Source organism: Durio zibethinus, chromosome 24 (genome assembly GCF_047325235.1).
Source record: "Durio zibethinus cultivar Kanyao isolate XHJ-2024 chromosome 24, ASM4732523v1, whole genome shotgun sequence".
Lineage (NCBI taxonomy): Eukaryota > Viridiplantae > Streptophyta > Magnoliopsida > Malvales > Malvaceae > Durio > Durio zibethinus.
This window is the reverse complement of record NC_143185.1, coordinates 7,918,272-7,934,021: the sequence shown is the minus strand read 5'-3', so window position 1 is coordinate 7,934,021 and position 15,750 is coordinate 7,918,272. Positions and strand designations below refer to the sequence as shown.

The following is a 15,750-nucleotide window of genomic DNA, read 5'->3' as shown; positions in this document are numbered from 1 at the left end:
ATAATTTCACACTAAATATGTTGTTTGTTCAAAAATCAATTACAAATCATGATTTTAGGGGCCTAATATCACATAATGATAGCTCTGATAGCACACGTAAACATTAACCCAAGTTCATTGTTTGATAATTAGAACATCATAAATAAATAAAGAGATTTGTCATACTTATTTGGGTGCTCATGACGAATATATCGAAGTGAAACAATACTTAAAGTGCCTAGGTCTTCCTCTTCACTCTTCTCTTATTGGCAACACTCAATGAGCAGTAACCGTAACTCGTATAAAAGTAAAAAAAAAAAAAGGTTATCTGAACCTATTTTAATTGAAACCCTTGAAGCCTCCTCATCAAACACTTATTAGACTAAAGGTCTGCAAAACCTCCAAACCAGATTAATCTAGTAAGATGTGTAAGTCTTACATTTAAGTGATCACATTAAATTATTTAAACTCTCATGCTTATCTTGTGTTAAGAGTAAACAAATCAACCAATTTTACTAAATTATTAAAACCAACTATTAATGGTAGCCCATTTATAAACAATTCTCGCTCTATATCCTAATAAGACTTCAACGGGGAGTGTATAAAGCAAAGATGAAGACTATATAAAGAGGAATGGTGGTGGAAATATTGTTTTCTAAACAAAAATTTGGATGTTGAAGCGATCTTCATAAGAGACGACTCTCTGTGTTAGAGTGGTTCCACTAAAATAGTATACTAAGGTCATATTTGATACATATGATTATTAATAGAATATGAAGAATGTTCGTAAGGTTTGCAATGAGGATTAATATCCTCTTGGTATAGGATTATTCATTCATCTCAAAGTAGAGAGGATAATTTTTAAATTTATAGATTAAACTTACAGGTTCAGTTATACCCTTAAAAATTACTTTAATAATTTAAATTGTATAAACTTTGAATAAGGATAATTTTGACAAATAAATAAATTATCCTAATCTTTACATATAGCAAACACAAAACAAGATGACATTATTTAATCTAATTTTATTTATAATATCATTGTACCCTATCAAGTTACAATCTTATGTACCAAACATGGCATAAGATTATTATATCTATGTATATTATATTATTTGTTATTTTATAACTAAGCTTTTACGATTCACATATTGTGAGTGGTTTCTGTGACAACCTTTTAAAAGGCTATTTGGCGTGATTGCATATACATGACATCATACATGCTAATAAAAGATTAAGATAGAGCGGTATATTCGAATTCACCCATAAGGTACTGTGTGAATTGAGTTCCTCAATTCTTTTTATTCGTGACCTAGATTGGTGGATTATATTACAGAATGGTTGTGTAGCACAATGATTTTATATTGTTTTACAGCAATTATTGTTCATTTCTTCAAACATCAGTAAATAAGATTGAAGAACAGGTGCATTGTCCTAAAACCAAATGAACTTGAGTAAAAACCATCAGCTCTAGGGATTTTCAAAGAACTTGGATATATTTTGTTTATTGAGAACCAAATGATCGAAAGAAATAGGAAAGTAGTAACGAAATTAGGAATAACCTTTAGTTTACAAGAGATAAGTTGGTTGATTTTGTCTATGTACACTCAGGTATACTATTTTTTATTTATGTTAATGACCCTCACACAAATTTTCAATTTGGCTGACTTTAGGACTGATATTAGGTTTTGGAAGTCTAGAATGCCTATTGAATATATATGGTGAAGAAATCTAAATATTCAATACTGAAATTCTTTTATACCTTGATCTTAGCATATGATATTGGAAGTAGTTTACTAAAATTGGGTAAGTTATATTGAGACATTGATCTTTCAATTGGCTATATGTTATGCCTTTTTCATATTTTTTTATCCTAAAGATTGAATGAGAAATTCTATTTTTGGATGAGATGCTATGATTTGTAATAGTGAATTAAAATGGAATTTGTATTAATGGATAAATTATTACTTTAAGTATTATATATTGTTAGAAAGCTTGCTGAATCTACTTTCCAATGAAACAAACATAAGTCGAATAAGAGTTTTCTATTAAGAGTTGTCTAATTTTTACTTAATGATATGTAGACTGCTTGACAGCAGTAACAATGAGGAATTACAAAATTTCTCTTAATTTTTATACAATGAATTACCGATTGAGCCATACATGTTTAAAAAGGTTATTGAGTCTATAATCCAATGAAACAAGCAGAATTGAATTTGGAGTCTTTTATGAATAAATATGTCATTTTGATTACAATATATACATGCTGTCTGGTAGTAGCATATGACATGGATTGCAAAAATTATTACAATTAATCTACAATAAATTATGAGGTGGGCCACATATGTTGTCATAACATCTTGATCCGGGGATCCATTAGTAGATATTATTTTTAGGCGTCGTCACTAATCTTTTTTATCTAGGTGCGATTGGCCACATAGAGAATTTATCTTTTTAAGGAACACCTAAGCCTAAGGGTCCCTAAAGGAATAGTTTCAAGTCTACTAATCAGAACAGGGTTCGAGAGTACGGTTACGTGTGAGAAAGCTTATAGCACCCTCACAACGCCCATTGAAAGATGGTACCAGCTTAATTTTATGTTATCTAATAAGCTTTAAAAATTTATCAAGTAATTAATTATTAGAAATTATTCTCAATTGACTTTAATACTTTTAGCAAAAAATTGAAAAAACTCCATCACCTCAAGAGTATGCAAGGAAACTACTGTTTCATTTGCAGAGGCTCTATCGTCGGATTATTTAACATTAAAGAAATTCAAAAAGGAAAAGAAATAAAATGGGAAAAAACAGAATAATAATTCAGCCTTAGATATAAATCATTTTCTCTTCAAAAATTCATTGCTTTTGTACAAGAAAAATTGATACTTTCAACTTTTCCTCAAAAGCATTTGAGAGTTTCTATTTTAAGGAAAATTGATACTTTTAACTTTTCCTTAAAATGTTTTTTTTTAAGGAAAATTAATACTTCCAGCTTTTCCCCAAAATGTTTTTCTAAAACTTGAATTTCGAAAAAAATTGATACTTTCAACTTTTTCTCAAAAATATTTTTTTTTAATTTAATTCTAAGAAAAATTGATACTTTTACCTTTTTCTTAAAAATATTTTTTAGAAAATTATTTTCAAGGAAAATTGATACTTTCAACTTTTTCGTGAAAATATTTTTTAGAAAACTTATTTTCAAGAAAAATTGATACTTTCAACTTTTCCTCAAAAATATTTTTTTAGAATTTTATTTTAAGAAAATCATTAAAAAATAAAATAAAATAAAAATAAGAATAGAAATAAAATAAGGAATACCAAATTATTATAATATAATCAATAAATAATAATAATAATAATAATAAATAAATAAGAAAAAAAACTTTTGGAATGGCTTGGCTCGGCTTAATGTGGCTCGGCTCGAGAGATAGAAGTGGTTTAAACATGAGGTTCAGCTAGAAACGGCTCGGCTCGACTCGACTGGGCTCAATTGAGGCCCAGGTAGGGACACGGGTCGCTAATCGAGTTGGTGCTCGGGTTGGGTCGTCCGATTTCAAAACGCGTGGATCTTCTGGGAATTGTAAAGCTAAAACGACATCATTTTCAGTCGACATAAAAGGCTTCAACCTCTGTTTTTTCACAGATTACTTATTTCCTCCTCTCTCTCTTTTTCTTTTTCTCCTCTTTCTCTCTAAATAGAATCCAGATTCTGGTTGAATGTCTGCCAAAATTTGGAAAAACAAGTCAAAAACTTCAAAGTTGGTCAAAAATCTCACTAAAAATGTTTAATCTTACTGAAAAATTTCACCGGATTTTGAAAAATTTTTAAAAATTTTCAAAAAAAAAAAATCTAAAATTCTAAAAAATTTCCCACAAATTCCTAAAATATTTTTTACCTTTTACCTTTTTCTTAAAAATATTTTTTAGAAAATTATTTTCAAGGAAAATTGATACTTTCAACTTTTTCGTGAAAATATTTTTTAGAAAACTTATTTTCAAGGAAAATTGATACTTTCAACTTTTCCTCAAAAATATTTTTTAGAATTTTATTTTAAGAAAATCATTAAGAAATAAAATAAAATAAAAATAAGAATAAAAATAAAATAAGGAATACCAAATTATTCTAATCTAATAAATAAATAATAATAATAATAATAATAATAATAATAATAATAGTAATAAATAAAAAAAACTTTTGGAATGGCTTGGCTCGGCTTAATGTGGCTCGGCTCGAGAGATAGAAGTGGTTTAAATGTGAGGCTTAGCTAGAAACGGCTTGGCTCGGCTCGGCTGGGGTCAGGTAGGGACGCGGGTCGCTAATCGAGTTGGTGCTCAGGTGGGGTGACCCGATTTCAAAACGCACAGATCCTCTGGGAATAGTAAGGCTAAAACAACATCATTTTTCAGTCGGTATAAAAGGCTTCAACCTCTATTTTTTCGCAGATTGCTTATTTCCTCTTCTCTCTCTTTTTCTTTTTTCTCCTCTTTCTCTCTAAATAAAATCTAGATTCCGATTGAATGTCTGCCAAAATTTGGAAAAACAAGTCAAAAACTTCAAAGTTGGTCAAAAATCTCACCAAAAAAGTTGAATCTTATTGAAAAATTTCATCGGATTCTGAAAAATTTTTAGAAATTTTCAAAAAAATAAAATAAAATTCTAAAAAATTTTCCAGAAATTCTTAACGTTGTTTCTAATGCACCAGAACTTTTTTTAACCTCTGTTCCCTCTCTATGTATTTTTTTTTATCTTTTTTGTGTGCTCTCTGTGGACCTATTTATAAGGATTAATCAAAAGAGTTTCTGATCAATCCAACTCCTTCTGGGATTTTAATTCAATCTTTAAATCCAATCCCAATTTTGCCAACCTCCAATTTCACAGTCAAATCCAATTTTTTCTGATCCTAATCCTAGCCGAAAATCAATCAAGATAAAATCAAAAAAACACATATTAATAATTAATAGATAAATAATAAAAAAATATATTAATAAATAATAATAATAAAAAAATAAAATGGGCTTACCCATTTGGACCAGGCCCAATTGATCCAGGCCTAGACCAAATTGGTTGTCTAGATATGTTTGAAAAGGTTTTTGAGTCTACTTTTCGATTAAACAAGTGAAATTGAATTTAGAGTCTTTTATGATTAAATATATAATTTTTATTAGAAGATATACATATTATCTGATAGCAGCATATGACAGATTGCAAAAGTTATTACAATTAATCTACATGAAATTACGAGGTGGGCCATATATAGTTAAAACATTTATCGAGTTTAATTTCTAATGTACTAAAAAAATTTTAATTTTGAGTTGGATATCTTAAGATAGGGTCATTTTAGTGAAAGTAGCATAAGCTACCAAAATTAGTTAGTTAACCCTTATATAACTTAGTTGTTTTTAGTATTAATAGTCTTAAAGTGGATTGATTAATTTTTGTTATATTGAAATGACTTTGAATAGCCCATTAATTATTTTGAGGGAAAAACTAAGTGGTGGAACTGAAAGGAAATAAGTAGAATCTTACACGCTTTGCTTATTTTGAAACTTATGTATATATGTATGTTTCTAAATAAATGAGATTTATTTCTTTATTTTCGATATAAGAAAATAGGCTGAGCATATGATTATTTTACGTTTTGCTATATAAATGATGGATCATGTTTATAAATGAAATGAGAAATTGATTTATGTTTAATGAATGATTTTATAATAGCTACATATTTTAAAGATTGATTCATGATTTGATTTGATTACCATATTTGAATAGTAACATATTTTGCAATGATTTATGAATTGATCTGTTTTGATTTTGATTTATGATCTACAAAATATTTGACATAATGTTGATTTTTGAAATATTTTGATGTATTATTTGACAAATGTTTTGAATTATCTATATGATATGTATGAAACCGATGTTTGATCCGATAAAGTGTATGATCCTATACTAGCTTAGCTGTAATTTGTTCATTCTCTTTTTACCTTTTCTTTACACATGAGTAACTGATAAGTATGTTTAGTCTTATTAAAAGCTAGAAGATTAAATTGGAAATATTTCTTGGACATTAGAAATATAGTTAGTTAGTGAGATCTTATGAAATTATTTTATATGTTTTTTATTAATTAACCTTTGGATATATAGAGATGTATCATTAGTTAGATTAAATTTATGAATTTTACTTGGGCAAATTATTTTTATTAAAAAATTTTAAAATGATTAAGAGAAAAAATTTCGTATTACTATAAAGTTTTATTTGAAGATAATATAACGGTGTTACATCTTACTTTTGGGGCATGACACCATTATTAGACAAGTCTCGACCAGACTGGATTACGTATCAGCCAATTTGTCAGGCATTGCAACAGATTTCAGGTAATTGGAGAGTCTGCTAACATGACAGGCTTGAGCTAGTTTAATTTCTGCTTTTGCTTTGTGAGAATATTCCAATGAAGTGAGGAAAGATAGATAAATTTGATTATGAACTCGAATCCATTTTTGATAGTATAGTTAGACTCTGAAAGGGAGGAGGTTAAGATTTAAATCTTCGTGAAACCTCCTTCGAGATGGAAACTTGGGAAGGAGAGCAGCGACTCGTTTGGCACTTTTCAAATATGATGCATACTGAAGGATGACATGAGTATCATTCTTTCCTGCATCAATTTTGTCACGGTCCAAGCTTATTGTCTGAAAAGCACTAGCCAAAGGCAAGACATGGATGCCGTGACTATTCTCGTTTCCTACCAGGTCCTTAAGCGCCTTCTTCTTGAAAGTCCAGCTGCCAGTTCTCAGGTTGAAATGGTATAGAGGAAGAAATCGTTGGCCATAGATGGCTACGAACTCCAACGCCGCAAGAATGTATTCAAACTCTTCATCTGACATGTAGTAAGGAAAGCTGACTCTTGTCCATCCAGGTTTTGCTCCTATGTAGCCCTGCAATCAAACTTTGCAATTGGCATTAGATAAGTTGAAATATATTTTACTTCTCTTTCATTTGGTCAAAAAAAAAAAAGGAAAATTTTGTACTGATACCCTTTTAATAGCTTCTCTGAACGCAAGGGATCGAGTCTGATCAATATCAAGCAAACTGTGGCCATAAGGTCCAGCACAAGCACACCCACCTCGAGCTTGGATGCCAAACAGATCATTTAGGATGGTTGCAACAAAAGGGCCATGGAGAGGTTTATCCCTCTTGTTCCCAGTCTCTCCCCACATGAAAAGTCCCCTACCCTTTTCCTTTGCCTCGTCAACATTGTTACCATCGTTGGTTGTGGAGTAGATGAGGAAAGACAGTATGGCTTGTCTCTGGGTCTCGGTGCTTGCATTTCCTAAAACCCTTATGTTTTGGTTTGGGAGAAGCCTCTCCAATGCTTGATTTATGTACGACTTCTCCTGCTTTGCAATCACTTCATAACCAATATATTCTTTTACCCAAAAAGTCAATGCTGCTCTAACAATCTGAATTATTTGAGGAGTCCCTCCATTTTCCCTTTCTTCTATGTCACTTACATATATTGTGTCCTGCAAAATAAATACCCCATTTTACCACATATTAAATTGCATACCTGCTTCACTAAATGCTGGGGAATGAATCTGATTAATATCATGATAACTTATCATTCTCTAGAATATTTTTCTACTGGCACTGTCGTGCATGGAAATCTCTTTTCTTCTAAAATTGTAATTAAAATAAAAATTTTTTTTAGAGACACTTATCATTCACTAGTCTATGTCTAAACCCGCTCCATCTGAATCAGGAATTTATTTCTAAACTCCAAAAGGCCTGACAGCTACCCAATCATTCTTTATGTCGTCCAGCCGACGAAAGAAACCAAAATTTCTTACAAAATGGGATATATAAGCAAGAATAAGAAAAAGGTAAAGAAAATACAAATTTCCATTTTATGGTAGAGAGGTGAACAAAAAATAAAGTCTTTCATCTATTAAATTGAATTAATCTGAACACAAAAATAAAATAAAAATCTCTTCATTTATTATCAATTGATTTTAAATTTGAGAGTAATTACCTGTTCATTGAAGCCATTGACATAATTAACAGTTCCACCTCCGCAAGTTGATGGAGGAGAAGATCCCAGCCGGTAGAGAGCCCTGCTCATTAAAAGGATACCGGGCGTTCCAGGGCCACCTAGAAACTTATGTGGGCTTAGGAAAATGGCATCATATCCATCAATCTCCCCTGACCTCATATCAATCTCCACATAAGGACCACTATCCACAAAAACAAAATGATAAGCACAATCAAAAATCAACTTCTCATTGCTTTATAACATTAACATAATACTTAAACTTGGCTAATAATTAATTGTGAGATCTGTTATTAAAATATTAAACTTTTAATTTTAACAATCAAAGTTTAAATTCTGACAACCTCGAATATAAAAGCTTGACAACAAAAAATGAAAATTCTTACTGTGTACCTTGCTGCAAAATCAAAGCAAACAAAACCTCCGTACTCATGAAGAAGTTTGGCAATCTCTCGAGTATCTGTTTGAATCCCAGTCACATTACTACAAGCTGAAAATGAGCCAAGCAAAGGCCTATTGGCGTATTTATACAGCTCAAGCTGTTTTCTTAGTGCTTCAATGTCTATGAACCCATTCTCATCTAAACCAATCTCAACAACTTCAGCAAGGCTTTGACGCCAAGAAAGCAAGTTGGAGTGGTGCTCGTAAGGGCCAATAAAAACTGCCCATCGATACTCATTAGGTAAGCAATTTATTACCATGTCCCTCAAAATTGATGGTACCGTAATCCCCATAACTTCTTGTAGCCTTTTAATAGCAGCCGTGGTGCCTGAGCCACAAAACAGAATTGCATCATCTTGACCGCCACCTAGGCTTCTTTTAATGTAGTTTGACGCTTCATGCACCATTTTCGTCGTCCTGTGCCCCACGTAGCTGTCAGACGTGTGAGTGTTACCTACGCACGAACCAACCAAGATCAGCTGACAAATACTAAAACCCTAATATATATATATATATATATATCTTATACTCGGAAATGACGCCATCACTTTTGTTAATTAAATCAGAGTATCACAATTGAAGATCAGAAGAAAAAAAACCTTTACCGTAGAATGGCAGAACATTGGTGACGATGAAGTTTTCGATATAGTGAAAAGAGCGACCCGATGCGGTATGATCAGCATAAGTAAGTTTTCTAGTTCCAAAAGGAGAGTCAAATTCTGCATCACCACCAGTGATTTGAGATCGTAGCCAAGACAGCTTTTTCTCGGTGGAGTCAACCTTTGGCACACCCATATCTAGAGCCCTGAATGATTCCGAGCCATGGAAGAGTTTGCTGGAAACGTAGGAACGGCATGTTGATCCTGGCGACTTATGCCTGTCCCTGGTTGAAGTCTTACTATCATTTGCTGCCTTCAATTTCAGGGCTTCCGTTGTTTCTCTAAACATGGGTTGCTCAAACTCCATTTCCCACCTGGAAACAAAGATTAGTGGCTGTTTTTATTGTTGTTGTGGCTTATGACAGGAGAAAGAATGGAAAAAGTAGTTCTAGAAGAAGAAAAAGATAAGAATGAGGGTAAGGAAGGCAGACTTGGTTATTTATATACTATTAAAATACAAAGTAACCTTTTGACACGGTTTCATTTTTTTAATTAATAAAACAAAAAGACAATGTTTTAGGCGTGAGGGGGTTTGACTCCGAAACCATGGCCTCTACACACCAATAAGAAAAATATTGCTGTCTCAGAAACAATGGGATCTCTAAAAAGGATTGAAAAAAAAAAAAAAAACCTACAGAAAATAGTAAGCCTATGTTTGGAATATATTATTCCTTGGAGTGTAAGAATTTCCATATTTCTCATTCCTCTCCCTAAAATTTGATTATGGAGTATCAAATAGCCCAAGCAATTGTTAGAAAAACATTGAACCTTTTCTGATCTACTTGGTTTGGAACGTGATGTATCCAATCTGCCGAATTAATAAGGAGAGCATTGCTATTTAGAGGTGTCAATAATATACCCGTACTCACGAGTTATTCATTTTATAAATTAGATTACTTAATTGATAAAAGGAATGAAAATTTTCGTATCTCATTATAATTTGCACGGATAGTTATGATTCCAAAAGAGTAAAATGTGTAAAAAAAGCAAAGAATTTGATTGCTTTTCAGAAACTTAGTATGATTTTGGCAATATGCATGATAATTTTATTAATGATTATTCATCAATAAGTAACATTTATGAATTAAAATTAAATTTTGATTTATTGAAAAAGTATAAAAAAATCAGTTATAAAAAATAAATGAAAGAATGAAGAAACAAACAAACGGATCAAATAAAAAAAATAAAAAGATAACCAAAACAAAATAAAAGTAGTGAAATAGATCTTCAAACCAATACTCCACCACAATAAAGGCTATTTATTTGTATTTATGATGAAGTGGCATATTAAAAATAAAAAATTTAATTTAATTAAGAATGATTTAAGATAAATAATAAAAATTTGATTACTAATTGATATAATTTTAACTATAGAAGGTAAATAATACGTACTCTTTAAGGTAATGTTGTTATTTTCAAAATAGTTAAATATAAAAATAACCCATTTATTATGCATTTTTTTTATCAATTTGGCACCAAAAAAATAAAATATTTAGTTTGGCACTCTAATTTTCATTCTTTCATCACTTTGTTATCGGAGACTAGCATCATCAGTCAATTTATTGACGTGGTATAAATATCTAATAAGATATTAACAAATGCTAAGAAAATCTAATCAATGTCAAATCATCAATAGTACATCCGAATTTAAAGAAAATTTTAAAAAAATTTAAATATTTTTTAAAAATATTTAAGCATTTTAAAAAATTATTTTAAAAACAAAAACTAGAATTTTTAAAAATTTTTAAAAAATTATCAAAACTTTAAAAATTCAAAAAAATCTCAAAATTTTATTAGAAAAATAAAACAAAATTTGAAATTTTCATAACAATGATAATTTTAGTAAACATAAAGTTTTCATAAATTTAATAAAAAAATCTCTAAAGCTTAAAAAAATTGAAAGTAAAAGATCTAAAATTTTTTGAAAATATCTAAAAATTTTCAAATAATTGTAATTCTTATAAATTAGGAAAATTCTTCATTTTTCTAATCTTACAATTTTAATTTTCTTATATATTTTGTGATTTTTTACATTTTTTTAAATGTTTATGGATTTTTATTAAAATTTTAAGTTTTTTATTTTATATTTTAAAAAGATTTAATTTTTAGTGAATTTCTTAGAATATTTCTTATTTTCTAATTTTTTAATTTTTTCAAAATTTTTGAAAATATTTTATAAAATTTTAGATTTTAATAAAAATTTGATATTTTTTGAATTTTCAAATTTGGTCAAAAAATTCTAGATTTTTTATTATTTGTGAACCTTTTTTTAATTTTTTAGAAATTTTTTGGAATGTTTTTTTATTTTTTGTCAAAATTTTGAGATTTTATGCGTTTTTTTTAAGTTTTGATATTTTTTAAAATTTTATGTTCAAATAAGATTTCATATTTATTTAATTTTTCTAATTCTTAAAAATATTTTATACTTTTAAATTTTGTTGAATTTTTTTACTATTAATGTGGTAATTGATGAAGTGACACTACTGAACTTTTTGATACATGTCAGTATCTTATTAGATGTTAATGCCATGTTGACAAATTGAGTAATTGCTTTAGTACGAGGTATCAGAGTAAATGGCGAAATGAAAGTTAAAGAACCAAATTGATAATTTTGTTTCTTAAAGTATTAAACTGACAGAAAGTGTATAGTACATGAAATATTTTTATATTTAACTTTTCCAATCATGAAAAAACCTAAAATGAGACCTGAAAATGTTATACATGTAATATATAATCATTCCTTAGTGTTAACCTTTATAGTTCAAAGGATGTCTCATACCCAAATAATTTTTGGGTTTTTCCTACATGTAATAATAATATTAATTACCAAATTACTGCTTAATTTGAAAAAAAAAATGACATTAATATAAAGATAAATGTACATAAAAGAGAAGTTCTTTGTCCTTAGCTCTTTCCCTGAATAGTTGGATCTTTAGCTCTACCTGTAAATCATTTAACGAAACATAAATCAATCGATTACGTCACAACATATAAGTGATTTAGTTACAAATTATGATTCTTCTCAAACAATAAAATGATGGGTGATTGTGATTCGAATGAAACAATAAAAAATTTTCATCGATGCCTTTCGTTGCTGTTTCAGATGCAAACTTGGCAATGGTAATGATAAAATGATTAGTGACTGTGGCTGTGATTAAATTTTTAAAATAATCTAATGATAAGAGAATTAAAAAATGAAACATATCTTTCAAATTAGAAATAGTAAAAAACAAATCTAATCAATTTTAATCGAAATATACATTCAAAATTTATGGTCCATATATTCTTGAAAAATGATTAAATTAAAAAAAAAAAAAAGAAAAATTCTAGAATTGACATTTTTGAATTCAAGATTTATACAAAGTTTTTCATATTTGATAGGTTTTCATGTTGAATTTAAATAATTTATCAAATAGAATTACTTTATAAACCCATTTTAGAGATAATATATTATTACAATTGAGATTTTTATATTTAAAAAATATGTTTATATTATTAGGAAATTTATTTTTAATAAAAATATATCTAAATTAGATTTTATTGTTAACAATTTTAAAATTATCCATGTAGATATCCATATAAGTTAATTTTTTGTGGTAAATTCCTATGTGTCAAAAAATGATATATATATATAGGCATTTACATATCCCATAATACTTACATCTAAAATTTGAAAGTTTTCGATAGCTAAATAATTTTTTAAATATATATTTCTTGATAAATAGCTTAAAATTAAGAAATGTCTTATATGTCGTTATAGAGAAATTTTAAGAATTTTATCACATGTCAAAAAGAAAAACCATCAATGTAAGCAAACCTTATAATGTAACAATGTATCCTGTAATATAATTTATATTATATATTTTTAAAAGATTATTAGTTATCCAAGTGATTAAAATAGTCATACTTGACACACACCCCAAGTCTTAAGATTTCACAATGTATACAATAAACTTTAATTTTCCATGTGTACATATACAAACAAAGTAAAATAACAACATAAAATGTCAACCAACGATTCTCATCATTCAAGCATAGAATTAAATATCACATACATATTTCAAGCATAAAGGGAAAGGTCCAACATAGAGACAAACCATGATGTGTGAGTATGAAAGACAAATGATATACCCCTAATAATAAATTACATCAAAAGACCCTAAAATACCTATGTTCTCAATATGTTTGCCAAATACTATAGGTCATATTCCTGTAGTCCAAGGATCAACAATCATGTTGTTAGTCTTAATGTGTTTGACAATAATCTTACAATTTTTCATAAAACCCCTAACTTTAAAATATATTATCTCAAAATGTTTAAGCCACTAGTGCTCTTGTTGTTCTTAGAAAACAACATAGTAGACCTATTATCCCAATAAATCTTTAAAGGCCTGGAGATGGAATTAATAATACAAAGGCTTGACATAAAATTCATAAGCCAAATTGCCTATGTAGCAGCTCTATCACAGGCAACAAACTCAACTTGCATAATGGAGAAAAATAAAAGTGTTTGTTTCACACATTTCCAAGACAAAGCTTTTACAGCCGACATAAAAAAATACCTTGAAGTGGACTCCATGTCATCCGAACAACTAGTGAAGTTAGAATTTATATACCCTATTATCTGAAGATTGTCCACTTTTTTGTATACCAACATATGGTTTTTTTGTCTTTTGTAACACCTAATCACTTTCTTAATAGCAACCCAGTGATCCATACTAGGATTTGAAAGATATCTCTCAAGAACTCACTCTGCAAAAGCAATATCTAGCCTAGTGCAAACTTGAGCATACATGAGACTCCCAACTACACTAGAATATGGTATGTTCTTCATGGATTCTTTCTCCAAATCATCTTTTGGGCACGACTAAGGTTAAGTATATCACCTTTGACAATGAGTGCATTCCTAGCCTTACAGCTCTATATGTTAAATTTATTAAGCGCACGATTAATGTAAGACCTTTGCGATAGTCCCAAAAAATTTTGAGACCTATCTTTATGAATTTCAATCCCAAGAATAAGGGAAGCATTCCTAAGGTTTTTCATATCAAAAGTCTTGGAGAATAGCTGCTTAATTTCATGTAACAAACCAATATCATTACAAGCCACTAAGTGTCATCCACATATAATACAAGAAAGATATATTTACTCCCCCTAATTTTAAGGTACATGCATTGATCAACTTTATTTTCCTCAAAACCAAGGGAAGTAACTATCTTATCAAATTTTAGATACCTTTACTTAGAAGCTTATTTAAGGGCATAGATTGACGTTTTAAGTCAACATACTAAATGGTCCTTCTCAGATTCTTGAAATCTTTTTGGTTGCATTATATAAACCTTTTCTCTAAAATCACCATTGAAAAAAGCCGTCTTTACATCCATGTAATAAAGCTTCAAGTTAAAGTGTACTACCAAGGCCATAACAATCCTAAAAAAAATTTTGAAAGACACTAGTAAAAACGTTTCGTTATAATCTACTCTTTTCTTTTAAATTAATCACTTTGCCACCAATTTAACTTTAAATATCTCAAATTTTTCCTTAGAACCTTTCTTGGTTTTATACACCCATTTACAACTAATGGATTTATACTCTTTTGGCTATTTAACAAGCTCCTAAGCACCATTTTGAGCCATAAAATTTATCTCATTTTTTATTGCATCCATCCATACATTAAATTATAGACTGCTAATAGTTTCACCAAAAGTCACAAGGTTAACAACATGACTAATGTCATAGTCACTCTCTCAATGATAAATTACATAATCATTAGAGATGTTAGATCTTCTTTGTTTGGAAGATCTTCTAAAAGGTATTTCAATATCATTCTTTTGAACTTGAAGTACATCAGTAGGAAGAAGGTTTATGTCCTATTGCCTTGATCTCTTCTTCCAATGGCCACTAGCATAATATGGCACTATATTATAGGTAAAGTGATGGAGATATGTCTAATAGATTCACGGTTATCCACAGCCTCTATCACACTCTTATCAACAACATTTAGTTCAAGAAACTTTACCACATGTGACTCTACAAACTTAGTTCCATGTGTAGGATAATAAAACTTATATCCCTTAAAGCGATCTAAATACTCTAAAGAAAAGCAACTAGTACTCTTAGGTTCAATCTTTCTTTCAAAAGGTTATAGATTCTAACTTCTGTAAGACATCTACAAACTTTAAAATGGTTCAACTGGGGTTTCCTACCAGTCTACAATTCAAAAGGTGTTTTAAAAACAGATTTACTAGGTACTCTATTAAGTATATACAAGACGGTTTTAATACCTTCACCTCAAAAAGACTTAAGAAGATTAGTCTTATATATAAGCTTCTTGTCATACCCTTAAGGGTGTGATTTCGCCTTTCGACCACACTATTATGTTCAAGACTACCAAGCATAGCATATTAAGAAAAATCTGGCATTCTTGTAAGTATTTGGAAAATGGTCTCATATGTTATCTAGTTTTGTCATATCTACCATCATACTCACCACCTTGGAGCTAATGACTTTGATAACTTTCCCTAATTAGTTCTCTACCTTAGTTTAAAAATTTTAAATTTTTTAAAAGCATTTCAATTTTCATCAATTAGGTAAAGATACCCATAGCGAAAATTGTCATAAATAAA

At 29.3% G+C, this 15,750-nt stretch overlaps 1 protein-coding gene across 1 annotated transcript; it reads right to left on the bottom strand.

The window, feature by feature from the left end:
- Positions 1–6,434: 6,434 nt before the first annotated feature.
- LOC111316820 (uncharacterized) lies at positions 6,435–9,536 on the bottom strand. Its single transcript, XM_022918980.2, has 5 exons — positions 9,071–9,536; positions 8,418–8,919; positions 8,007–8,208; positions 7,012–7,500; positions 6,435–6,912 (listed from the first exon to the last, which is right to left on the bottom strand). The coding sequence occupies exons 1-5, from the start codon at positions 9,429–9,431 to the stop codon at positions 6,490–6,492; spliced, it is 1,977 nt and encodes a 658-aa protein (XP_022774715.2). The 5' UTR covers positions 9,432–9,536; the 3' UTR covers positions 6,435–6,489.
- Between the last annotated feature and the right edge of the window lie 6,214 nt (positions 9,537–15,750).

Bases quoted from the DNA above. Each gene is read 5' to 3' on its own strand.
- LOC111316820 (XM_022918980.2), bottom strand. From the start codon at position 9,431: ATGGAGTTTGAGCAACCCATGTTTAGAGAAACAACGGAAGCCCTGAAA. The intron at 8,920-9,070 runs GTAAAGGTTTTT...GTTCGTGCGTAG, and splicing joins CAATGTTCTGCCATTCTACG to GTAACACTCACACGTCTGAC. The intron at 8,209-8,417 runs GTACACAGTAAG...TTTTGTGGATAG, and splicing joins TGCTTTGATTTTGCAGCAAG to TGGTCCTTATGTGGAGATTG.